This window comes from Leptodactylus fuscus, chromosome 7 (genome assembly GCF_031893055.1).
Source record: "Leptodactylus fuscus isolate aLepFus1 chromosome 7, aLepFus1.hap2, whole genome shotgun sequence".
Taxonomy (NCBI): Eukaryota; Metazoa; Chordata; class Amphibia; order Anura; family Leptodactylidae; genus Leptodactylus; species Leptodactylus fuscus.
This window is the reverse complement of record NC_134271.1, coordinates 90,776,715-90,802,198: the sequence shown is the minus strand read 5'-3', so window position 1 is coordinate 90,802,198 and position 25,484 is coordinate 90,776,715. Positions and strand designations below refer to the sequence as shown.

At 42.4% G+C, this 25,484-nt stretch overlaps 1 protein-coding gene across 2 annotated transcripts in view; it reads left to right on the top strand.

Moving 5' to 3' along the window:
- Positions 1-25,484, top strand: part of TECPR2 (tectonin beta-propeller repeat containing 2) — a 68,304-nt gene that overhangs the window by 38,461 nt on the left and 4,359 nt on the right. For both annotated transcript variants that reach the window (XM_075282483.1, XM_075282482.1), the window contains 9 exons: positions 1,229-1,402; positions 1,502-1,682; positions 6,277-6,418; positions 6,611-6,851; positions 9,091-9,180; positions 12,841-13,074; positions 16,696-16,844; positions 18,592-18,733; positions 21,452-21,601. In XM_075282483.1, the coding sequence (XP_075138584.1) occupies positions 1,229-1,402; positions 1,502-1,682; positions 6,277-6,418; positions 6,611-6,851; positions 9,091-9,180; positions 12,841-13,074; positions 16,696-16,844; positions 18,592-18,733; positions 21,452-21,601 (1,503 nt within the window). The remainder of the gene's footprint in view (positions 1-1,228; positions 1,403-1,501; positions 1,683-6,276; positions 6,419-6,610; positions 6,852-9,090; positions 9,181-12,840; positions 13,075-16,695; positions 16,845-18,591; positions 18,734-21,451; positions 21,602-25,484) is intronic.

Sequence of the window (25,484 nt, the reverse complement as noted above, 5' to 3'; positions counted from 1 at the left end):
TGCGTAACTAATTCTGCAGAACAAAAACACATTTGGAGACATAAATCAATGTTTTTTGCATCGCCATCTTCTGAGAGGCGTAACATTTTTATTTTTTGGTTGACAGTGTTGGTTGGGGGCTTATTTTTTGTGGGACAATGTGTGCTTTTTATTGGTACTGTTGTGAGGTGCATTTGACTTTTTGATCACTTTTTATAGCACATTCTGTAAGGTGAGATGGCGAAAAATCACTACTTCCGGCGGGTTTTTTCCGGGTTTTTTTTCCGTCATTCACCGTGTACATTAAATATTGTTTCAGTTTTATTGTACAGATTGTTACGGACACGGCGATACCAAATATGTATTGTTTTTATTAATTTATAGGGTTTTTTTTTATATAATTCATTTTCTATAGAAAAAAAGGGTTTTTGGGGCTTGATAACTTTATTAATTGTTTCAAAACACTTTTTTTTTTTTTCCACTTTTTTTTTTTTAACTTTTTCATGTGTCCCTATGGGACACTTGCATGAGTGAAGCTTGCATCACTGATCCTGTTTACAGAGTGAGTCACAGGCTGCAGTAAGAGCCTGCACGTTATCACTCTGTAAACAGGAAGTGAGGCTCGGCTCGTGCAGACGGACGGGACAGCACAGCTTCAGGAGATCCCGCACAGGATATGAAAGGTAAGTGGGACTCAGGACTGCCAGGGGTGACTAATCAGACCCCTGGCTACATGGTAGGGATACCAGCACCCCCCGATCTCGCAGCGGGGGGGTGCCGGGGATCCCTACAAGATCGGGCAACCCGTTGTTTGCCGTGATCATGTTTGATCACGGCAATCAACGGGTTAAAACCCAAAATCAGCACTCATGTCTGATGGAGGGGGATGGAGCAGGCTGTTAGGTGTCAGATACAACTAACACCTGCTCCAAGAACGCCCGCACTGCACTGCGGGGATTGTTTACATCCATGTGGTACTATTACCACATCGGTCGTGAAGCACTAGACATCCATGTGGTAATCGTACCACATGGGTCGGGAAGGGGTTAACAATGTAATCCTAGTACAGTTTTCATTCCATGGATCTGTCCACATTGCATAAATGGAGAAGAGCTAGTATTTACAGGTATTATAGTAATGGATGCTGTTTTCACATGTGTGCATTTTGATTTCTTTTTCTTTACTGTGTCAGTAGATCTTTGCATTTTAATGTCCTAGTATAACATTGTGCAATCATTTCTGTCCTTAGGGAACCTACTGTGGAAGATAGAGCAAAAGACAGACAAGGCCTTTGCTTGTGGGAAAGTGACGATAAAAGGGAAGAGGCATTGGTACGAAGCTCTTCCTCAAGCCTCATTTGTAGCTCTGAGTGATGACACTGCCTGGATTATCAGAACAAATGGAGATTTATACTTACAAACAGGTATAGAGGTTCTTTCTAAATTAATAGTGCGGAATCTTTGAGCAAATTTATAGGCCATACTAATAGACCATATCATTGTTATCCATGTTTTCACAACAGGCCTCAGTGTGGATCGCCCATGTGCCAGAGCCGTTAAGGTTGACTGCCCATGCCCGTTATCCCAGATCACAGCCAGAAATAATGTAGTCTGGGCCCTCACTGAACAGCATGGCCTTTTGTACAGGGAAGGTGTTAGCAGCTTCTCTCCAGAGGGTGAAATCTGGCAGTGCGACCTCATCAGGTAATTTTGCACACTACAATTTGATCATAACTTTTAACAAATTGTTGATAATGACTTTTATTAATTTGTATAAACACCTGTGGGTGGTTCCTACTGTCTTCCCTCTCCCCCCTTCCTGAAAACTATCCCCAGCATGTGTAGCATCATGTAATGACCTATGTTGCCCCTCACTACGATTTCTGTTGCTGAAAAGAGATGTTATAAGCTTCTAAAGCTAAATGTATTTTAACTAGTCATGAGGGCGGAGAGCATCTTTATCTAGACATGTCAATTACACCGCTCAAGGTGTGATCTAGAGCAATAACTGCCTAACTGGATAAAGCTGGCTCCCTGCACCTGTACACTAGTTAAGATACATCTGCAAAAGGTTTTAAAAGCTCATAACGTGACTTTTCAGCAATAGAATTCTTAGTGAGAGGCACTATAGGAAAGTTCATTCATTACTTTTTATGCTGCACACACTGGGACTAGTTTAGGGTGTTAAAAACAATAGCCAGGTTCCCAAAGGTGGCTAACCCTTTTGAGCTTGGGGTGTCAAAATTCATAAAAAGCCTAGCTGAACTCTGGTGTCATGTCACATCTAGAAATATTCAGAATTTTGTGATCTTTGTAGCTCTAGTAAAAATAGTTTGTTTTGATTTTATGTATTTCTGACCATCACACAATAAATGACATCCTTTTCCTGTACAATCAAACGTTATATAACCTCCTTTTTTCAGCCTCCCCTCTCCCCAGTGGTATATGACCCCGCATTTTATGGGCCACCTACAGTATATACCCTCATTATATCCCTCAGAGTAGCGGCCAAATACGTTTACTAACCTCTCCACACCTGGCCGCCTCCAGGGTGTGCTGTACATAGCATCCCGGCATTCATCAGTGTAGCACCGACTAGAGAAGGGCGGCCAGAACAGGAGCATGGCAGGTCAGTAAAAATTATTGGCATACTAGCAGTACCCGCGACTTCGTCCGCGGAACCCTGACCTCCTGCGCGACCCACCTGTAGCGCCGCGCAGGCTTCTTCCTTTTCCTTGTGTCCACAGCGGCTCCCTTTTCCTCATCTCCCCCTTGGTGCCCGCCAACCCCCTTTTTTCCTACCCACTCCCTCATGTGCTCACTTCTTTCTCCTACCCCGTGCCCCTTTTCCCCAACCCCATGCCCCCTTCCCTGTCTTACCTACTCAGTGACACCCCCCCCTGACCCTGTGTCTTCCTGTGCCCACGGCCCCACCAAACCCAGGGCTCCCCGTGTAATGATGTTACAGGGGTGCCTATGAAGGCCCCCCCCTCCCGCGGCAAGCCATGTGCCCCCATTCCATCTGTGGGCGCTGTGGCGGCCTTGTCCCCGTCCCCCTTCCAGGGGCCCCCGGGTTTACCTGCCTAGGCCCCCCCATTCCCGCGTCCCCCACTGGACCAGCAACCTCCTCACTCCCAACACCCCACCCCTCTCCCTTCTCAAAGTCCCCTAACTCGCCTGTCGTCACAACCCTTCTCCTGTGGCTGAATGACACTGTAGATAGCCCTAAGCAGACATCGGCGACATCCCCGACGGACATGCAGAGGCGGCAGCCGCCACAGGACAGCAGGCCGAACCGGCGTTCCAGACCGCAGCGCAGGCGACTCCCTGTCCGGCCGCGGCAGAGCACTGCGGTCCTGTGGTAAGCCCACACAGGCGGGGCAGCGTACGCACTTCTCGCTGCCCCAGAGTACGGGCGCTGGCTCTGGACCTCTGAGAGCCACCATGTTCTTGTGGACGCCGGCCGGCTGATAGCTCTGCCCACATATAGAAGCGGCACCCATCCAGGTGAGCTGCTGATGGGGCTGGGATGACGTCATCCCAGGTCCTACAGCGTCCCAGGTCCTTTAGCAAATTCAAAAGTGAAAAGCACCGGTCACGGGAGTGAATTGCGGTGGTGTACGGGAATTCCATGTAGCCTATTGTTCAATCTGGGACACAAGGTATGTATGTGCGCAATTTCAGCCAAATCCGTTCGCCCGTCTAGGTGTCATTGCGTCCCCTTTCCAACCCCCACAAAAACTGGGCTGAAAAATTCGGCTTATACTCGAGTATATACGGTAATTGAAATCTCATAGTGACTGAAACAAATTGGGTAAAACTTTCTAATGCTTTTATTTTAGTGAAATTTGTAAACTTTCAAGAAAAAAGAACTGTAATTTTAAAAGCATTGTATGAGGGACCGTTAAAACTAAGAAAATAAAATGTTTAACCCTTTCACTGCCAGGCACGTAGCTATACGTGCTCCCAAGGTGGCAGTTCAGTAGCCGCGGATGTAGTTACTACGTCCTCCCTACTAATGCCGATATCTCTGGACTGCATCAACATATCTTGATGCTTTAAAAATGCATTTTAAAGAAGAGAATCTCATCTTCAAAATGATACCAGGAACTTGATGATTGAACTTACAGTCTTGGAGCAATTCACTGTTGAAAACGCTATTTACCATTGAGATCCAACTGCAGATCTCAATTCCCGACGGCTTTTCAACAGTGAATCGCACCAAAAGTAAGTTCAATCATCAAGTTCTTGGTATCATTTTAAAGATGAGATTATCCTCTTTAAAATGCAATTGAAAGCATAAAGATATGTTGATGCAGTCCAAAGATATAGAGCTCCAAAGTGTCCCCCCCCCCTCCTGTCTAAGCAAGCAATTTGCGAACTGTAACAGGAAAGGGAGAGCGGCACGAGCAGCCCAGCAGACAGAGAGAGACAGAGAAACAATCTGACTCTGTACATAACCTATATGTGACTACAGGAGGGGGGTGGCAGGGAGTCTTCTGTCCCTATTAACCCTTCTCCTGCCAGTCAGAGAGCATACTATACATTTGCCTCTGATTGTCACATACAGGTATGATGTAATTCCCCCCTGAGCTTTACTAGTGGGGTATTCTTATGTTATACCCCCTGAACATAACCAGGACGTTTATTGGTGCTGTGACCCAGACGTTTACCATTGTCCAGGTCGCAGCGCCAAAAAAAAATAAAAAAGTCACACCAAACACTTACACAACATATACACAAAGTCGCAAATAAAGTTTACATTTCACCCAATCCCTGTCCTGTCTATATCTGAGCTTTCTACAGTAAAATATGTCTCTAGTGATGTCAGTTACATGCTAAAATAATAGTAATAACAATTATCACTAAAGATGAACGTATAGATTGCTAAAATGTTTATAGGGGGATGGAAAATAACATTTTTATGTAAAGTCCTATTTAATTTGCATGCACAAAATGGGGTGGCACACTTCTGCGTTTTTGGCAATTCTTTAACACCCGCCCCTGTAAATATATACATGTGTGGTATGTATGAACTCCACACATATTGCAGTTTTATGTACAATACATTATGTTTGCAGAAAGGGATTTCTTGAGCCGCACTTTAGTGGCAGATTTGAATTTTTGTGCAATTTTTGCTGGCAATCTCTGTTTGCCGCCAAGATGAATGAAGGTGGTTGTATATATGAACTATTAAATTGTGTTTTTATATACGGTATGCTGTGTACTCTGAAAAAAGTTAGATTTTGGTATCACAATCACAGTTTGGTAGGTGCAGTATAGCTTTTTAACATATTAGTGATGCAAAATCCTGCTTGTCTTCTGTATTCGTGTTTTTGGGAGTCTGAGCTCTTGTTGTAGTTGGTTTGCAGTACATATAATGTATATATACGCATTGTATACACCGTAAGCTATTATTTTAAATGTGTTTTGTATATGAATATGAGATTGAACATGAGTTTTAGGTGCAAATATGTGTTTTAGCGTATTTTTTCAAAAAATTATTTGGGTTGGTTGCAAAGTTGCATGAAGGTGGATGTGGCTATCGATGACCCATTAAGATATTTGTAATCTTCAGGTTGTCTACTTTCAAAAAATATATAAGGTTAAGGGGTTCACTTACTTTTCATGGTGTGTAATCCCTACATTTTATAGGATGATACTTTAACATTTCCAGCTCCAAAGCAGATTTTTGTTCCTTCCAGTTCTAGCGATTTTCTGAAGACCCGTGTATGCGGGTGCAGTCTATAGTGATATGTATGAGCTCTGCACATGTTGAACTCTTATTTTTAGGAGGTTTGGTGCATTACATTTTTTGTTTGGTTTCCGCTTTTAACAACTAATATGCATTTATTAGCATTTTTCATAAAACATTCACTTTAAATCAAAACTGCATGAAGGTGCCTGTTCGTATACAGTACCAAGAGGCATTCTGACAATGTAGCAGGTGTCTACTTTAAGAAAATATATAGGTATGGGGGGGGGGGGGGTTGGATGCTTTTTTAATATTGCAATTTAGCTTTGATTTGTCCATCTCAAAACTGAGAAAATTGCTCTGGCTACTGGAGGTGCAAAATTTCCAGAGACCCTTGGCAGCGAAAGGGTTAATCAAGATTTTCTAAATCAGCAATGTGTTTGAGAATAATAATTTTGATACAAATAATAAAATTAGAGCCAGGTAGCATCACATACATAAAATGACTAAAGTGTATTCTCATTTATGGCCAAAACACTAGTTATCCATTTTGTTTTAGGTGTTGTATAACAGGTTACAGTAATCCTCATTTTGCAATTGCAGTGAAAGGCAAGCTCTGGAGCCCGTCTGCGTGACACTGGGGGATCAGGAAACAGTATGGACTTTGGATACCAATGGCAACTTGTGGTTCAGGACTGGAATCACCTCCAAAAGACCTCAAGGAGAAGATGACCATTGGTGGCAAGTAGGCACTTTGTCTTTTTCTGTTATTTAGTGAATAATGATAGTTTGTATTGATGGGGCAGCTGACAATAATTGTTGTAGGATGCCATGAAAGATATAGCTTCATAAATTTAATTTATACGGTGCAGCTGTCACAAAAGCTTCATAAAAATGTCCTTTTAATTTGTTAATGGACACCCCTTGCATTTTACAGGTCAGTATTACAGACTATGTTGTCTTTGATCATTACACCTTGTTCCAAACCCTGATCCAGGCCACACAGACGGTGGCTACAGTAGCCCAGGCACCTGTAGAAAAAGTAGCTGACAAGCTTCGCATGACATTCTGGTCACAACAGTCCCAGTGCCAGCCCAGTTTACTAGGAGTCAACAGCAGTGGCGTATGGATAACGTCTGGCAAAAATGAGTTTCACGTAGCGAAGGGCAATCTCATAGGTGAGCGTCATTGGAGAGCATCGTGTTAAATGTGTTGTTATTCAGTTGGATTTTTATTAAAGGGGATGTGCCATTACAAAAGGTCCGTGAGATGAGTGATAAGTGTCAGATCGCTTGAAGCCCAACTGCTGGGAGCCCCAGCGATCAGGAACACAAGAGCCCCAAAGTCCCTCTAAAGCCTCCCTGTGAAGAACGTGCATGTGCACTTGCATATATGGCTCTCTGTTCACTTTTGTGGGCTTTCTGGAACTGTAATATCTTGCAACCCCATAGAAGTAAATAAACACACAAGTGCACTGGTGATTCTTTGGCAGGGATGCTTCAGGGGAGCTTTCAGACCTCTATTCTCTGTATTACTTGGGGTCTCAGCTGTCTGATCTTTATCTGTCTGACATATATCCTGTGGATAGGGATACATGAAACAGCACAACCCCTTTAAAGGGTAAATTCATAACTTATGATCATCAAGTCGGTGAGAAAGGTCAGCCAGGAAAATTAATGTTGTGCTCGCAAAGACCTGGCGATGTTTTAAAATTGGAAGTAATTCCATCTCAATAAGGCCCATGTGTGGCCAGGACTGCATACTAGCACTGTCAGGATTTGCAGGGCGTCCATGCTTAATATGGCATAAATTCTAGTACTGTTAAAAGGCCTGTAAAAGCAGTTTGTCAGATCCAAAATGTCTCCCAATCCAATAAAAGTGCCATTTAGCGTTCCTTCATCAGCAGCAGAAACATACCTTTGTAGTCTCAAAACAGCTGAAGCAATGCAGGGATAATCATCTATCTTATGGATATGTAAACCAGCCACTGCTTTGCGGGTGGGTACAATTCGCCACTTTCTTCTGCGGATAACTGCAGGTACTCCAGCTCCCCTCTGAATTCACTGTCCATTGCCGCCCTTTTAGTTGTGATTGACATTTTGAGCCTCTACCTTTGTCATGACTTGTTTTTAGGCAAATCTGGCAAATACAGCCCCTACCTGAGGCACTTGTAGACTGATTTGCATAGCTTCTTATGGGATGTTTTACTTATGAATCACGATGTGGTGGAAAATATTAGACACAATTACCATTGATTCTCAACCAATTTTCTATCACTTTAAGGGAATATATTCGGCATATTATAAGAAGCTGATTCATTAGAATGCCTTATTGTTAAGCAAGTTCTTCTCACAACTTATTATCAAGGTCTCCTGATAAGATGGTTCCGGCTGTCCGCCTCACTCCCATACTCTCTTTATTTGGGAAACATGATACAAGAGTTCGGTCTTAGGCTGGTCTTACTTGGCCGTAATGTAAGTCCGCAATTGAGGGTTTTCAATTGTGGACCATTTGCGGACACATTATATTCAATGCAGCCTCTTACACCACCGGATATTTTATCTGTGGTGCGCCGGGCCGCAACTGAGGTCCTCAATTTCTACAACAGGTCCACAAAGGCCGTGAATTTCGACACTGCACAGACTCACCCATAGAACTCTATGGATGAGTGCGGCAGGACATGGACGTCTGCGATGTCTATATTGCCGATCAGCAACTAGTGTTGCTGATCAGTAACTTTCGGACCGTACAATCAATACGGTCGTGTAAGACCAGCCTTATTGTGAAACATTTCCAAGGTCTACTCACAATAATGAGCCAGTGTTGCCAGGTACTCAAGATAGCGGACACGGGTATTTGTGTTAACTAATGTGTTGGCCACGTGCTCATGATGTGTAAATGCCCATTTTATTCTTTAACCAATTATAATATGCATTTATATATGATGTATTGTGTGACACGTAAGTTGGCATGAAGCCATTATTTCCTTTTATAATCCTGTGCGCAACCTCAATAAACCTGAGAGAATTATCATAGAGAACACATGTTGAGTCCTGGTGATCTTTCTTTTCCAAGCTCATTATAATGAATTAATTTGGACATCTCCTGACAATCTGAGACTGGAACCACTTGGGTTCCGATAACAATGAGAATGATGGCAGGGAAAAGAGAAATCTAGAAGCCAAGGTGGTGTCTTGATTATTTACTAAGGAAAATCTGGATTGTATGGATGAGAACAGTATAAATGAAAGAAGCCTGTAGTGCAGGGGTGGTAAAAATAGTTCTTTAAATAGTTTCCACTGATCTGAGGAAGAGAATATGATATATAGCTAGATCTTTCTCATCCCATATACTTTTTAGCTGAGCTGTAGGAACATCCCCAGATGATCTTTATTCTTTGTTATAATTGTTTTGCAGGCACTTATTGGCATCAGATAGTACCACGTGGCACAGCATCCACCACAAAATGGTTAAATGTTTTCTCCTCTGCTTCTCCAAGTGGAGAAGGTAAGTGTTGGAATAAGCCTTCATGTCTGCACAAGCATAATAAACAGGCAAATGATGTTGATGACCTCTCCTAAGGGTAGATCGTCTTTGGGTCAAAATCATGATTAATTGAACATTTGATTAATTAGAACTCTCCCCCTTTTACATGCCAAACCTTCTATTTAGATGTCACTCAATTTTGGTTTTGGTTATTCTGATGTTATTTGGCATACAATGACAAGACAGAATGGCATGGATGCAAAATAATTGAAATACTAGATGTAGGTACACAATGATTAGTTGAGCTGACTTTCCATTTTGATTATTTTTTGATCAACTGTCCAGCCCTATACCATTTTCAGCTGGGCTGGGGTTCAACACCCAAGACTCCTTCCGATTAGCTGTTCTGAACAACCACTATTTGGAGAGCAGTGCCGGAAATGGATAGCTGTGTTTTCTGTATAATGGCTGTGCTCCCGTTCACTTGTAAGGGGCTGAACGGCAGAAACTCTTCTAAGCCATGACACAAAGAGCAGAGCTATCTGCTGCCAGCTCTGTTCTCCATATAATAGCTGGTGACAACAGCTGATCGGCAGAATAGGACATCAATATCCGATTGGAGGGAGTCTAACATGCACATCCTCTAAGGTTATCAATATTATTTGCTCAGAAAACCCTCTTTAAACTGTATTACAAATTTTGCCAGAATTTGTGTGCATTTACATTACTACAAATATCCCCATTATTTCATTTTAAGGGCATCCCCCTTATCAAGCTAGTTGGGGGAAAAAATGACTTAAAATTAGATGTACCGTATTTTACGGACTATAAGGCGCACTGGACTATAAGCCGCATTGCCCATGAGCGCCTTATAGTCCGTCTCGGTTCATATATAAGGCGCACCGGACTATAAGCCGCAGTCCGGTGCGCATTATATCTTATTGAAAGCGGCGGCAGGCAGACTTTGCCAGCGGCCGCTTAACCCCCCGCGTGCCAGCCGCTTCTATTGGAAGCGCTCGGCAGGCGAGGAGGGGCTCTATCAGCAAAATCATGCTGATAGAGCCCAACCGTAAAAGTTAGATTAAACGGTAGTGTGAATGCACCCTTACGGTGCCTTTTATGTATGTATGGAAGCGGCACACAGTCTTTGCCGCCGCTTCCATCCATATATAAGCCGCACCGGACTATAAGCCGCACTTACGATTTCTGAGGAAATCGTAGGTTTTTATGTGCAGCTTATAGTCCGGAAAATACGGTAAGTATTTTCTATCATTATTTAGGCACAGCCATAGTAAACATCCCACAATTGGGTGAATTTATTAAGACTCGAATTTCCTTTGTCAATCTTAATCAGTTTCCCCACTGATACAAACTCAGCCTTAATAATAATTAAATGGGGTTTTCCCACAGAACATTATGCCCTATCTAGAGGACATGGGATAACTTACAGATCACTGGGTGTCTGACCACCCAGATTGTTTGAATGGATTGGCAGTAAAGGAGTGTACACCAATCTATTTAAATGGAAGCACCATAGATAACTGAAGTATGTAGCCCGAACACTGAGCATGGTTGGGCTCCCAACTGATCTGCAAGTTATCCGCTATCCCATGTAGGAAAAGTCCTTTAAGAGGCTCAGACATTTTAATAACTCTTGAGTGTTTCAAGAGGTCCTGTGAACCAGAGTTGAAATCTGCACTAGCAAGGGCCTGATGTAGATTTATACTGTAACTCTGTTTATTGGCATGAATTAACCCCTTAAGGACCAGGCCATTTTTTGGTTTCGCATTTTCGTTTTTCCCTCCTCACATTTCAAGAGCCATAACAAATTGTACTTTGTAATGGCACCATTCAATATGCTGTGCAATGTACTGGGAAGCTGGAAAAAAATTCAGAATGAGGTGCAATTGGAGAAAAAATGCATTTGCGCCATTTTCTTATGGGTTTAATTTTTACAGCGTTCACTGTTTGGTACAAATGACATGTTACCTGTGTTCTACGTGTCAGTACGAACGCGGTGATACCAAATTTATATAGTATTTGAAATGTTTTGATACTTTTAAAAAAATGATAAACTTTGCAAAATAGAAAAAAAAATGTGTCATCATGTTCTAACACCTGTAACTTTTTCATATTTCCATGTATGGAGCTGGTTGTGGTGTCTTTTTATGCGGGACAAGATGACGTTTCTATTGATACCATTTGGGGAAAGATCTGATGGTTTGATCACTTTTTATTCAATTTTTTATAAGAGGCAAAGTGTTGAAAAAAACGCTTTTTGGCTGTTTTTATTTTTTTTGCCGCTACGTTGTTCGCAGTACGGGATAAATGTTTTAATATTCTAATAGTTCGGGCATTTTGGAGCGCGGGGATACCTAATATGTTTATGTTTAATGTTCTTTAATTACTTTTATAGCTAATCTAGGGAAAGGGGGGTGATTTGAACTTTTATATTTTTTTTATTTTTTTTAATACTTTTAAAAACTTTTTTTTTTCTTCTGTTACATTTATGATCAGACCCCTTAGGTACCTTGAAACCTAGGGGGTCTGATCGCCCATACTATTCACTGCAATACTACAGTATTGCAGTGAATAGCAAAATCGCAGCACTTCTATTAGACGATGCCTCTGGCATCGTCTAATAGATCTAGTGCAGAGACAAGCCTGGAAGCCTTCAATAGGCTTCCGGCTGTCATAGCAACCGATCACCGCCCTCATGTGACGTTCAGGAGGGCGGCGATCGGGGAAACATGGCGGCGCCCATGCCGCCTGCGCTGTTTACACGCTGCGGTCACGTTTGACCGCAGTGTGTAAAGGGTTAACAGCAGCGATCGGCTCGGGCACCGACCGCTGCTGTTATTGGCAGGTTCTGGCTGTATGATACAGCCGGCATCTGCCGTGTATGGAGCGAGCTCAGCGTGTGAGCTCGCTCCATACATCCCCATGCGACCCATGACGTACAGTTACGTCAAGGGTCGCTAAGGGGTTAAAGTAAATCTGGGCTACCTTGAGCTCCGCCCACTGTCTTCATAAATGAATTAAAGGGGCTCTATCATTGCTAAAACTAATTTTTAACTAAGCATATACTTGCATAGCCTTTAGAAAGGCTATTCCACACATACATTTTGTATGTTAATCCACTCAGTCGTTTTTGAATGAGCCTGCTTTTATTCATATGCTAATTAGCCAGCAACGAGCATCAAAAGTTCCAGTGAGAACTCTCTCTGCTGTGTGTGAGAGCAGGAAGGCTGATGAGTCACCAGCAGCAGCCTTCCTGCTCTCACACACACACAGCAGACAATGCTCACTGGAACTTCCAGCGCTGGTTGCTGGCTAATTAGCATATGAATAAAAGCGGGCTCATTCAAAAACGACTGAGTGAATTAACATACAAAAGGTATGTGTGGAATAGCCTTTCTAAAGGCTATGCAAGTATATGCTTAGTAAAAAATTTGTTTTCGCAATTATAGAATCCCTTTTAATAAAAAAAAAAAAAAAACCCAAAGTGGCAAGTGGTGCATCTGAGGCTCACATCAGTCATGCACCAAATATGACTTCTATTTTCATAGTGTAGGTTAGTTAGTAAATTCTCTCCTGTGCTATAATTGGTTTTCTATATCATTGGTGGTACACTTTAATATAAACTCAATATAATTCAATTTTCCAATGTCACATTTGCAGGAAATGTGCTATGGATGTCCCAAAGCAGAAAAGACCTATTTTGCTTAAGCGACCTGACTGCTCCATATAGACCATCTACGGTTCAGCTTCCCCCAGAGACAGAGATGATCCATGTCTCGGCCTGTGCCGATGCTGTATGGGCTCTAGATAACCAGGGTGGAGTGCTTATACGCACTTTGTCTAAGAATTGTCCAACCGGGATGCATTGGACACAACTGGATTTGTCTCAACTGGGTAAGTCTACCTACATACAGAAACCAATGGAATCTAAAAGTATGTATACCTTAAATAATTAGTAAAATATTAATTGTAATATTCATCCTTACTGTTTAGTGTTTTGTTTTTTTATTCTTAGTTGGGGCAGCAATATGGTTCTGATCTCCCACAACATTTCTTGTTGCATTATCCCTTTAATAACTTGTCAGACTTAGATCTGCTGTAAACTTGGAGAACATGCCAGCTGCATTTTAGTTCTCTGTAAATCCAATATTTGCCCATTGCCATCAAACGGCTGTATCTGTAGAGTGACATTCGTGTAAGGTTACACTATCTGTGTTAGGACGTCTATACTTAGAGCGCCTGCTTCGTTTTCAGCCCGGAGTGGCAGGTTTCAATGTCGTTGTCATGGTTACATGTTGCCACCCCAGAAAACCCATACATAGGTGTCTCTGACAGAACAGATTTTGTATTGGCGAGTGCGTGTCGCAGAATGTACTAGTTGGCGGGCACAGAACCGCCACACAGCTTTATAAGTGATATTCAATGCCACCCGGTCGGCCAGTGACGTCTGTATGACATATTTCAACAGCTGGAGACTCATGTGATAGCGATATCTTAGACAAGTCACACATAGCTGTGAGGCCCATACGCTAGGACGACTTTGCAGCTTAATGTCAAACTGTAGAATGTTGTCTTTAGGGGCCTAATGATTTATGGTCTCCATATGTTATTGTTTTTATTCTGCTGCATTTATGTCATTAACTAGAAGCACAAGTAAACAGATCAGTGTAAAAGCTATGCACGACTTTACACCCATGTTATTTTATTGCTTCAGTGCATATAAGATGAAATAGAATTCAACTCTGCAAATAGTCGTCATTGAAACTGCTATGCATACCTGTGCATCTCTATGAGAACCGACCACAAAGATCTGTGTTACTAGATCCTGCAGTCATTCCCTTCTGTTTGTCCCCTCCTGCTTGTTAGTAAGAAGTAAGGGACAGATGGAAGGGAGTTGTGACTGCAGGATCAGACTACACCGTGTTCATTGTAGTCTGTTACATTGGAGATGTTTAGGTCTGTGTAGCAGCTGTAGGCCCAAAACGGTGGACTGAGGACTTATCTTCAGTGCTGCTTTATTCTAGCTATGGGCTTCACTGCTGCTACATCTGAAAAGATATGGAACAAAATGCTCATTAGACACGATTTCTGTTCATTTTTTTTGTTTTTCCAATGTCTTATACACTGCTGTCTTTCAGTGTTGTACAACCTCCAGGTTGTACAGGGCCGTAATAGGGCGCTTATACCAGTCTATTGGGCCCCACTGTACCACAATATGCCTCTTATTTCATATGGACATTCTTCTGTCTGATTCAAAAATTGTCATGTTCTCCGTTACATATGCTGTCTTATGGAGATTTTTTTCAACAATATGGTACCATACAGTGCCAGGACAATAAAGTCAATGGGGCAGAGTAATGAAGACTGACATTACTAACTACAATCTTCATAGCTCCTCTGCTGGCGGAGGGTGCTTATTATTTATGATGAGGCACATGCCGCCTCATAAATTACGCGCATCCTCTGCTAGTGTAAATTTGCTATTATCTACTGTAAATTTCCCGTATCATTTACAGCACACTTCCAGTGTAAGTTATGATAAATCTGGCTGGGCCAATGGCCCTTTTTACAGAAGTGGTGAAGAATGTGCAGAAACAAAAAAAAAAAAAAACACTGAAGTACAGGGCATAATAAAAATGCCCCATTATGGTCCCATTCCTTTTAACTGCCTTCATTGACGGAATATCCATATTTCTGGAATTCTGCAAAATCTCTCAAAATGAAAAATTTGTTATATCCTGAGGTTGCATGCACTTTTAGTTAGAGGTTTTCCCATGAACAGGGCTATATTTAAATTTGTAGACAGGTAAAAGTTTTACTCTGCAAAATTTTTAATTATTTAGATTTGCAAAAATGTTTAAGATTTTCTGTATCCATCTTAGTGGCTACTATCTTTTGTCTTGTTTGGTTGACAATGGATATGACCATGAATGTGGGAATTTTCTATAATCCGGGGCTTGTTAGAAACCCAGCCATGATAACTTGTTCACAATGTGCATCTCTGAGTGAGTGAGTGAGTGAGTGAGTGAGTGAGTGGAAACGCTCATTGATTTTGTTGAGATTTGACCAGATAGCAGCATTGCTCCTCAGTAACACGTTGTACAAGCAGACAACAGATATGCTCAGTATCTAACCAGCTCTGCTGTATGGTAATGGGATCTCTGCGTGTCCAGTGCCGGCATACCAGCAGTGTAAATCTGATCATTAATACTCTGCAGACCACATGCACGCAGTGTGAGCTATTTCTGGTTCACAGGGTTAATCTTCCCGCCACATTTCCCAACTGTAGCCAATTCACCCTGTGATTGACCTTCTAGTAGCTGGTGGTCAGAATGATCTGTACTTGTAAATATGAGGTTTTCAGTTTTGCCTCTAGCACTTCTCTCCCTCTTTGTGTACAGAGCTGATCCCTGTAATGTGTAATTGGAATATGATCTCGTTTGTTTGGGGTGTGGTCTCTGTAGGTAACCGGGGGACCTTGTATGTATTTCTATTCAAATCTGTGCATTGTGTGCTTCTTATAAATGCCTCTGTTACTTTCCGAAATGCGTCTCGGTTGCTTGGAGACCAGGAAAGTGAGTGTAGTTGTGGTAGGGCTCTCATTTGGCTAATTCATTGGCACTGCCATCTTTTTATTGTGAAAAGCAGCATGGTAAATAATTGGCATGGAGTTGTTTTAATTGTTCGGCAATTGACACATTTGTGGGACTTCCAAATATGGGAATTCTACTCTTTGAAAACAGACAAGTGACTATACATCCCATAAACTTTAAAGGGTACTATCAATAAATGTGGTGAAACTGAGAGACCCATTTGGTGTGGATACCTAGGCAACTATACAATACTGAAAGCTTTTCTGGCAGTACCTGCTACTACTATTTTTATGCTTTTGGCACAAGACCTAGTTGGCATTGTCATTTGAGGTACTCTTTATTGAAGACCGTTTTATATACTTGCTCTCTAGTTCTCTCCCTTTTTTTAGCACCAGTGGCCATTATGAATTGCCTAGCAGTGGTCAGAAGACCCCTGTTCCTCCAGTGGGTAGGTATAAATGGGAGACTAATCCATTTATATTTGCTGCCCCAGCTGCCATCCTTTTCTCTCTGTCCACTTGTGTCCTAAGCACCATTTGACGTCGTGGTCATCTGATTGCGTGGTCGTCTGCTGCTAGACAGTTTTTTACTGATTAATCTGTACACCCCTGCCAAATTTTGTTGGAGCTGTATAGCATATGGCATCATCCAGAAAATATTTTATTGCAGGTGCTATAGAGCATCAGATATAATTCAGCTCTGAACTCTGAGGGATTGTTTATATAGATGTTGTAATTTTTTTTTTATTTGGTTTTTTAAAATTGATCAAGTTTCAGAAAAATACTTAGTATTACCATAGTTCACTGCCACACTTTCTGCTCATAGTGTGTATACACAGTGAAAGTCTCAGGTTAGTGCGTACAGGTCCATATTGTACGGCAAGATTTCTAATGTGCACCCATACTCTGTATTCTTCTGCTAGGTCCAGTCAAGCTGTGCAGTCTGTCCTGTGGCAACCAGCATATCTGGGCTTGTGACACCAGTGGAGTTGTATACTTCCGTGTGGGGACTCAGCCACTCAATCCAAGTATGATGCTCCCTGCGTGGATCATGATCGAGCCCCCAATACAGGTAATAATAGGGACTTTGTTGTTTGCCCGGGAAAAATCAGAGTTTTACAGTGAGTGCAAAGTGGATGGGATTCTAGATTCATGCTCACTTTGCAGTAAAAACCGCGGTACGGACACGCCGCGATTTCCACAACCAGCATGTTTTGGAAATTGCAGCATGTCAATTATACCTACGGAAACTCCGGCGGTTTCCCCATAGGTGTAATTGCAACATAAAGTCAGTGTTGGAAAGCTCTGCAAACTTTCTGTTTAAAGCGCTGCAGGAAGAACCGCGAGGCGTTCCCACCACGGTTTTTGCCGCAGTGCTTTTTTGCTGCAGTTGATCAAGTGGGGCCTTAGCGTTAAAGTGTTTGTCTTGTATTATATAAACTTGTCTGTTTCTCTCAGAAATTATGCCACGCCTGTCCATGGGTGGAGACTGGTATTACTGCTCAGCTCCATTGAAGACAATAGAGTTGAACTGGAATACCACACACCTTGTGGACAAACCCCCTGCAATGTTACTTGCAACCAGTGAGCAATCCTTTTAAGATACACACATTCATAAGATGGATGAATTCCTTCAGCTTGCATGCTATTTTAATAAAGAGAGAGATTTTTTATCCCCCTGAGGCATTAAAAAGAAACAAAAAACCCCCCAAAAACTAACAGTTGGACTTTAAATACATTTTGTATCCACTGCCATTCTAAGCTCACATGTCCATCTACTGCCAGAAAGCAGATATTTTGAAATAAGTGAATTGGCACACAAAGTATATTAGGAAGCCCCAAACGTCTCATCATATAATGATTAAGCTTCATTTAAATATACATTTCCTGTTTCTTTGATTTTTATTGTGTGCCTATGAACACTTTGCATGTTTGGAACAGAAATTGGAAGTTTACATAATGAACGGATGAGGAAGAAATATGGTTTGCATTCGGAATGCACGGCACTGAGCCTACATGGCTGTCTCATAATGTTTGTAACGCCATTAAAATATTCAGAGGATCCACAACCAGCTGCCGGCATACTTTCCACATGACCTCCTGCATTATACCTGATGTAATGCAGAGATCTTCTGGAGAATCGCAGAACTGTGTATAAACAACAGTCCTTCCAGTGATTGCTACTAAATATAACCGTAACCTCAAATGGTGTTAGCAGGATAGACCGGAGCTGCACTGCTGGGCGCCCTCTCTATTTATTTATTCCAGCCTTCTGAGCTGTTAAAGGGACGCCCACACCAAAAGTAACAAATGCAATAAAGGACTTCTCATAGTTTACTAGACCCTCTGCTTGTTGATAGTAAATAGGAATGTTTTTGCTTACGTCTACAAGTTATAAAATCCTGGTTGATATAGTCCCATATGCACAGCTGAGATTTGGTTATAATATATCTGTGTAGTCACCTGCTGTTTGTCTAGAGCAGTGGTTCCTAAACTTTCTGAAGCCGGGACCCACTTTTGGACAAGAATTTTGTCAGGGCCCCCCCAACCCCCGGCATTCTTCACACGATTTCCCCAAGGTGTCATGACCCACAGTTTGCGAACCGTTGGTTGAGAGAGAGAACTTTGTACCTAATATGTTAAAACCCACAGAGGGTGACCTGAATTATTGCACTGTAGTAAATGGTTAGGTACTATGAGCAGGACTAGGTGAGGATTCCATTCTTTGGCAAAAAGTACAAAATAGTTTTTGGCCTAAAATGTTTGCATATTAACAGCATAATATCTGACTTTCATGTTTTTGTTTTGTTTCTCTACAGCCTGTGGGGATCAACCTAATAAATGTTTACTCCAGTCCAAATGACAATATGCTGTGGACGCTGGACAACAAATGCAATGTTTACGTACGGATTGGCATTACTGAGGAGATGCCCATTGGAGTAGACTGGGAACATGTACCTGGTAAGAACAGGGCCATAACTAATTTTAAAGTTGTATTCCAGGCATATAAAGTGATCGCATATTTCTAGCTTATAGTATCACTTTAGAATTTGTGAGGATTTGACATCTGGGACCCTCAACAATCCTGAGAATAAAGAGGCTGCAACACCTTTCTAATTTTTCTGTGCATATCACTCCCCTAGCCTTATTACTTAAATTAGGCCATGCTGCAGTTCTTGACAGCAAGCAACTATAGCACCATTATGCAGGTAAAGAAAGTAAAGGGGGCAACTGGGCAGTAGAGCTTCATTCCATACTAAATTAGTGCCAAAAACGTTTGACTTTTTAGCTAAATTATACAATTTTTAATATGTTATAATTGGATGTCTAATTTATTTGCATATGTACTATGATAGGCAGTTATTATCTTTTCACTAGCCTCTGCCCACGACTTCGTCTGCGTGTTGTTGGCTTCGATGATCCGCCTATATTCAGCAAATTGCTGCCGTCAATGGTTTGCCTGCTCCGGCATTTCAGCAGCTCTTAAGTTATCCTGCTGCTGAACTTGTTCCTTACACCGTGCCTGTGATTGTTCCGGCATATCGGCAGCTCGCTGGGACGCCATATGAGTGTATTGTGAGCGTCGATGAGCTGCCTGCTCCAGCGTTTCGGCAGCTGTTAAGCTGGCCTGCCAGTGAACTCATTCCTTGCATTGTGCCGTGATTGTTCTGGCAGCTCACTGGGACACCATATAATGAGCGTGTTTTTGGCGCCGATGATCCCTATCAGCTCCGTTTGAGGAGAACTCTGTTGACTTCTGGCTACCTTCATAGCTGTAGTTGTTTTAGAATTTTGCAACAAATTAGATTTTCTTTTTCCAGGCATGTTTAAAAGTAGAAAACTGCCAATTTGGATTAAATGTGTTTTTCCATCCAGTGTGTCAGCATGTTGCCTGGAGCTGGTTAGATAATATGCAAATGCATGTACAAAATGGACTGAGGGTTAGCTATGTGTTTACACAGAGAGCTAACAGACCTGGCTTTATCAGAAGCTGAGATAAGCTGCAGCCAAGATCAGTATAATATAGTATGTGAACATAAATTCATAACAGTTGTGAAGCCATGTCATTTACCGAGATAAAAAGTAGCCTATGTTTTAATCGAGGTTACAATCTATGTGCCAAATTTCATTCAAATCCGTTCAACCGTTAACATCCAAACACTCAAACTTTCATATTTATAATATAATATAATATTAGTAGGATTGAATAAAGTTCTTTACTGCTTCTGACTGAACGTGGCTCTCGGCCATTTATGAAAGAGCTGGAGAATGAGATGGAAGATAAACCAGCTTGGTGACCCCTTCATTCTCTGGGTCAGTGAAGGTTCCATAAGTTTGACCTCCATAAAGTAATGACACATCTAGTGGCATACAATCACTTTATCAGATAGTAATATCCCTGTGTCCAGTAAGGGGGCGTTCACACTACCGTCAGTGTCAGTGTTCAAAATCTTGCACGGACATTAGGAGCGGACACTAGCTGTGTCCGTGACACTTTTCATTCATTTAAATGGCAATCGGGTGCGTTCTTTTGCACTCCTTGCCTGTCCTTCACTGTCCAGTTGTAAAGACTTCCAACTTTTCAAATGGACAGAAAAACCCTACATGTAGGTTTTTTCTGTCCTCTTGAAAAGTCGGATATCTTTACAAACGGACAGTGAAGGAAGGGCACAGAGTGCAAAAGAACGCACCCGATTGCCATTTAAATGAATGAAAAGTGTCACGGACACAGCTAGTGTCCGCTCCTAATGTCCGTGCAAGATTTTGAACGGACACTAGGAGCGGACACTACCTGTCGGACCCTGACGGTAGTGTGAATGCTCCCTTATTTTGATGTACCCATTGTAGATATACACATCCTATCATCATGTTTTTCTGAAATGGCATGTTTCTGTGCAGTCGATCATTCTGTAGTCTGGATAAGGGCTCGTTCACATCTGCGCCCGGCACTCTGTTATGCAGGTTTCCGTTTCCTGCATAAAACAGAGCAGGAGACGGAAACCTGCAGGATTCTTTCTCACCCATTCATTTGAATGGGTGAGAAAGCTGTCCAGCCGTGAGCGGCGGTGAGCATTTTATGCTCTCCGCCGCGAAACCGGGTTTTTTAATCCGGACACAGAGTCGGACATGCAGTACTCTGTGTCCGGATTTAAAAAACCGGTTTCGCGGCGGAGAGCATAAAACGCTCATGGCCAGACCCGGTCTGTGGTTTCCGTCCTCTTGCATGCAGAATACGGAAACCACAGAGCGGAGTGTCGAACACAGGTGTGAACCTAGCGTAAGCAGTAGTATGCAGTGACTTCTCTGTGGTTTTATCTTGGCACTTGTAAACTGTATAAACGTTTATATTATTGCCTCACTATATTGCTTGATTGAAAACAAAAAGCAAGTTGGCAAATAATCTTGGTTTGGTGCATACTGATAATACGCAGAGCTATCCATCTCTATAGTTACAGGCTACACAGTATGTAGAGAGTGACCCTCTTGCTTTAGCTCTCACCCTCTCTTCTTGATAAGACAGAAGTAGAAGAGTGGCATATGCAAAGAATGTATGGCCTAAACACAGGGATTGTTTGGTGTGTAGGAATAAAAGACTAGATGTTAAGTTCCTTAAAATTAATATAATAAATGTGGTTACAGAAGTGTTCAGCCCCTTGCAGCATTTATTATCTGTTACAGGTTTGCAGGCATGTCAGCTGGCAGTTAGTGCAAGAACGGTCTGGGCCTTGTGTTCTAATGGAGACATCGCAAGGCGATATGGAATCACAGAGAAGAACGCAGCTGGGGACTACTGGAAGAAAATTCCTGGAAATATGTCTTGGTTAACAGGTAAGAGCATGACCAAGCAACGCTCATTTATTTGTTTAGAAGTAGTAAGCTATACTTGTCACTCTGCAGCCTTTACTGCATACATTCCTTTATCTTGCCAAGACGATCTATCACTCAGATTAGACTGGTTTCTTCATGTAATTGTTCTTGTGAAATGGTGTATACAAGGGAAATGGCATGGTGAAACACAGGGTAGAAACACTGTGGAGGAAGGGTGTACAAGTTACTTCAGGTGGAAATGCTGTTTTCTAATCAAGTGAAGTCCTACAGAACATAATGTGAATGTCAGCAGGATGTCTGTTTATTGCTTTATAAAAAAGAATGGCCTTTCCAACTTTACCCCGTGCTTATATGCTTAGAGCTGCTGTGCAAAGACAAGTGTAAAATAATAGCTGGGTAGTAGTCGTCTGAGCAGCTAGGATAAGCTTAGGAATTTACTATACACTAGTCATCCATTGGACTCAATAAGAGTGTGTAATAAGCTCCCTCTAGTGGTGACCACAGACATGCAGAATTGTTGCATGCAATTCTGTTTATGCAGTGATTTTTTTTATTTTTTTTTCAACTGTAATTTTTATTGAAATTTTTTATTCATAACAGAGAGTGGAAAAAGTACAATAAAGGAAATGCAAATGAGGCAGAGGTGGTCCCGCCCGTACTGAGACATAAATCAGCCTGAGAACCAAGCTGGAGGAGTACAACAACAAACAGAACTGGGGAAGACAGACAGAAACAGAAGGGGAGAAGAGGGGGAGGGGGGGGGGGGGGAGACCAGATTCAAAGACCATGTAATGCACAGTGGGCGTCCCATGGGGACCAAACAGAATGGAAGGCATCCAAAGTATTGTTAAGGTTGGCAGTCAAAAATTCGAGACTCCTCACGTCCTTAATACGGGCCAAGAGCTCAGTGACAGAGGGGGGGTTGGAACTGTTTGGCGATGAGAGTCTTCGCAGCCGTACAGAGGTGAAGGAACAGTCTGGAAGTCTTACTACCCAGGTGTCTAGGAGGGAGGTTCAGAATGTATATAAGGGGAACTAAGGGGACCACTTGTAGGAAAAGGGGAATCCGTTAGTGCTTCAACCTCCCGCTAGAAGCCCTGGATAAGAGGACAGGTCCAAAAAATATGATACAAGGTACCCACAGCGGCATTACAGCGCCAACACTCCATGGGAAGTGCGGGATTCAAGGCATGAAGGAGGGCCGGTGTGTGGTACCAATGCATCAAGAGCTTATATTGCGTTTCCCTAAAGGTAATACACTGAGACGATTTCTGGGCGCCGGACCAGACAATCTGCTACTGTCCCGGGGAAATAGCCGCACCAAACACCAACGATGCAGAATTAGGGAACCAGTGGCCTGATTAGAAAAAAGCTGGTATACAGAGGAGATGAGACCCTTAGTAGAAGTGCCTGCACAGCAGATCTTTTCAAAGGTTGTAGGGAGAGACACTTTGGAGGAGCCATGGAGAGAGCGGACAAAGTGAGCAACTTGAGAGTAATGAAGCCACTCAGCCCGACGAAGGCCCAAGTTAGCCACAAGGTTATGCAGTGATTTAAAGCTATGTTTTAGACAAATCTAAAGTCCAGTTGTTTCCTTCCCCCCCCCCCCCCCCCCTTATTGTCTAGGTTGGGATTTGCTGAAGGTTTTTGTAATCTACTTTATTAACTGATTGTACTTTATTTTAGCAGAAAACTGGGAGATCCTCCCTGTATTTGCCCTCTGTTGCCAATATACAAAGATCTAGCAATTGCCAAAGAGGGAGGTATCCCTTCAAAAAGCTGGCTCTCTGGTTTTATACCACCTGCTACCAATATTATAGCTCTAGCTACAACAGAAACTGAGAAATCACTAGTGAACAATCACATTCCTGTTTTTATCTTGGCTGTGGAGTCTGATTACAAATGATTAATTTTATATAGATAGGTAGATGCAGTTTATCCATCTACTTTAATATGAATTCAATCACTGCTTTTTAACCCCTTCCCGCCGATGGCATTTTTTGATTTTCGTTTTTGACTCCCCTCCTTCTAAACCCCATAACTTTTTTATTTCTCCGCTCCCAGAGCCATATGAGGTCTTAATTTTTGCGGGACAATTTTTTCTTCATGATGCTACCATTAATTATTCTATATAATGTACTGGGAAGCAGGAAAAAAATTCAGAATGGGGTGGATTTGAAGAAAAAATGCATTTCTGCGACTTTCTTACGGGCTTTGGTTTTACGGTGTTCACTGTGCAGCCAAAATGACATGTCCCCTATATTCTGTGTTTCGTTACGGTTCCAGGGATACCAAATTTATATGGTTTTATTTACATTTTGACCCCTAAAAAAAAATTCCAAAACTGTGTTAAAAAATTTTTTTTCTAAAAGTCGCCATATTCCGACGGCCTTAACTTTTTTATACGTAAGTGTACGGGGATGCATAGGGCGTCTTTTTTTGCGGGGTCGGGTGTACTTTTTAGTTCTACCATTTTCGGGAAATGTTATTGCTTTGCTCACTTTTTATTCAAATTTTTATCAGAATCAAAACAGTGAAAAAACGGCGGTTTGGCACTTTCGACTATTTTTACCGCTACGGCGTTTACCGAACAGGAAAAATATTTTTATAGATTTGTAGAGCGGGCGATTTCGGACGCGGGGATACCTAACATGTATATGTTTCACAGTTTTTAACTACTTTTATATGTGTTCTAGGGAAAGGGGGGTGATTTGAACTTTTAATTCTTTTTATATTTTTTTTATATATTTTTTTTACTTTTTTTTTTTTTTTTTTTTGCATTTATTAGACCCCCTAGGGGTGTTGAACCCCAGGTGGTCTGATCACTAATGCAATGCATTACAATGCTAATGCATTGCAATGCATTGCAAAAAAGCATCCTTTCTTTTGCAGGCTGCATAGACCAGCCTGCAAAAGAGAGGCTTTGCAGACAAGCCTGGGAGCCTGTACAAGGCTCCCGGCTGTCATGGCAACGGGATGTCAGCCCTGGAGCATGCTCCAGGAGCCGGCGATCCCTGCCAAAATGGCGGCGCCCATGCGCCGCCGGGAAAATGGCGCCTTTGACGGCGGCGCCGGAGGGGTTAATGCCTGCGATCGGTCCGGGGACCGATCGGAGGCATTAGAGCCGGTTGTCTACTGCTTAAAGCAGTAGACACCCGGCGGCTATGGCGGCCGCCCGGCTCCCGGGCGGTCGCCATAGTTACAGACCTGACATGCGCCGTACTATTACGGCGCATGTCGGGAAGGGGTTAATGAATTGGATGATCTTTACTGCTTTTGACTGACCATGGCTTTTGTGAAGTAGTTGGGTCAGAGCAGGGCCCTGTGGTTTAGGCTACCGACTCCACAGCCCTGATTTTAATATACTGCAGCTGAAGCTATTTTCTAGCTGGTATAAAACCAGAGATAAAGCCGTTCTGGAGCGCCATTTTCTGCACATTGGAAAGGGGAGGATTTATCAGCGCCTGGTATAGATGGGTGTTATAGTGGTAAATCTTTAGCAAACAGCCCTTTTTTGCGCCAAAGATGCTCTGCGTTTCCTGTTTTCTATGCCTCGCCACTTTCTACAAATGTGGGTGAAGCAGGGCAGTTTGACGCTGGGATGCCTTCTTGCACCATAAAACTGGTGAGCGTTATTTTGGAACTGTACCCAGAGTCCTGAATGGCATAGTTTTCCATTCTGGCACACAGGTGAACGTCTGATTCATTAAGTGGTTAGAGCTTCTTAATATTTCAGGTGCACCTTGCACTAGTCGGGGATCTTTATTAATTGGTGTAGGACACAAGAATTTTTTAATAAAATTCCCCCCTCCCATGGTCTCCTCCAACACTACTTCTTAATGACGCATAATGTACAGTCTTTCTTACTTGAGTATATTTCACA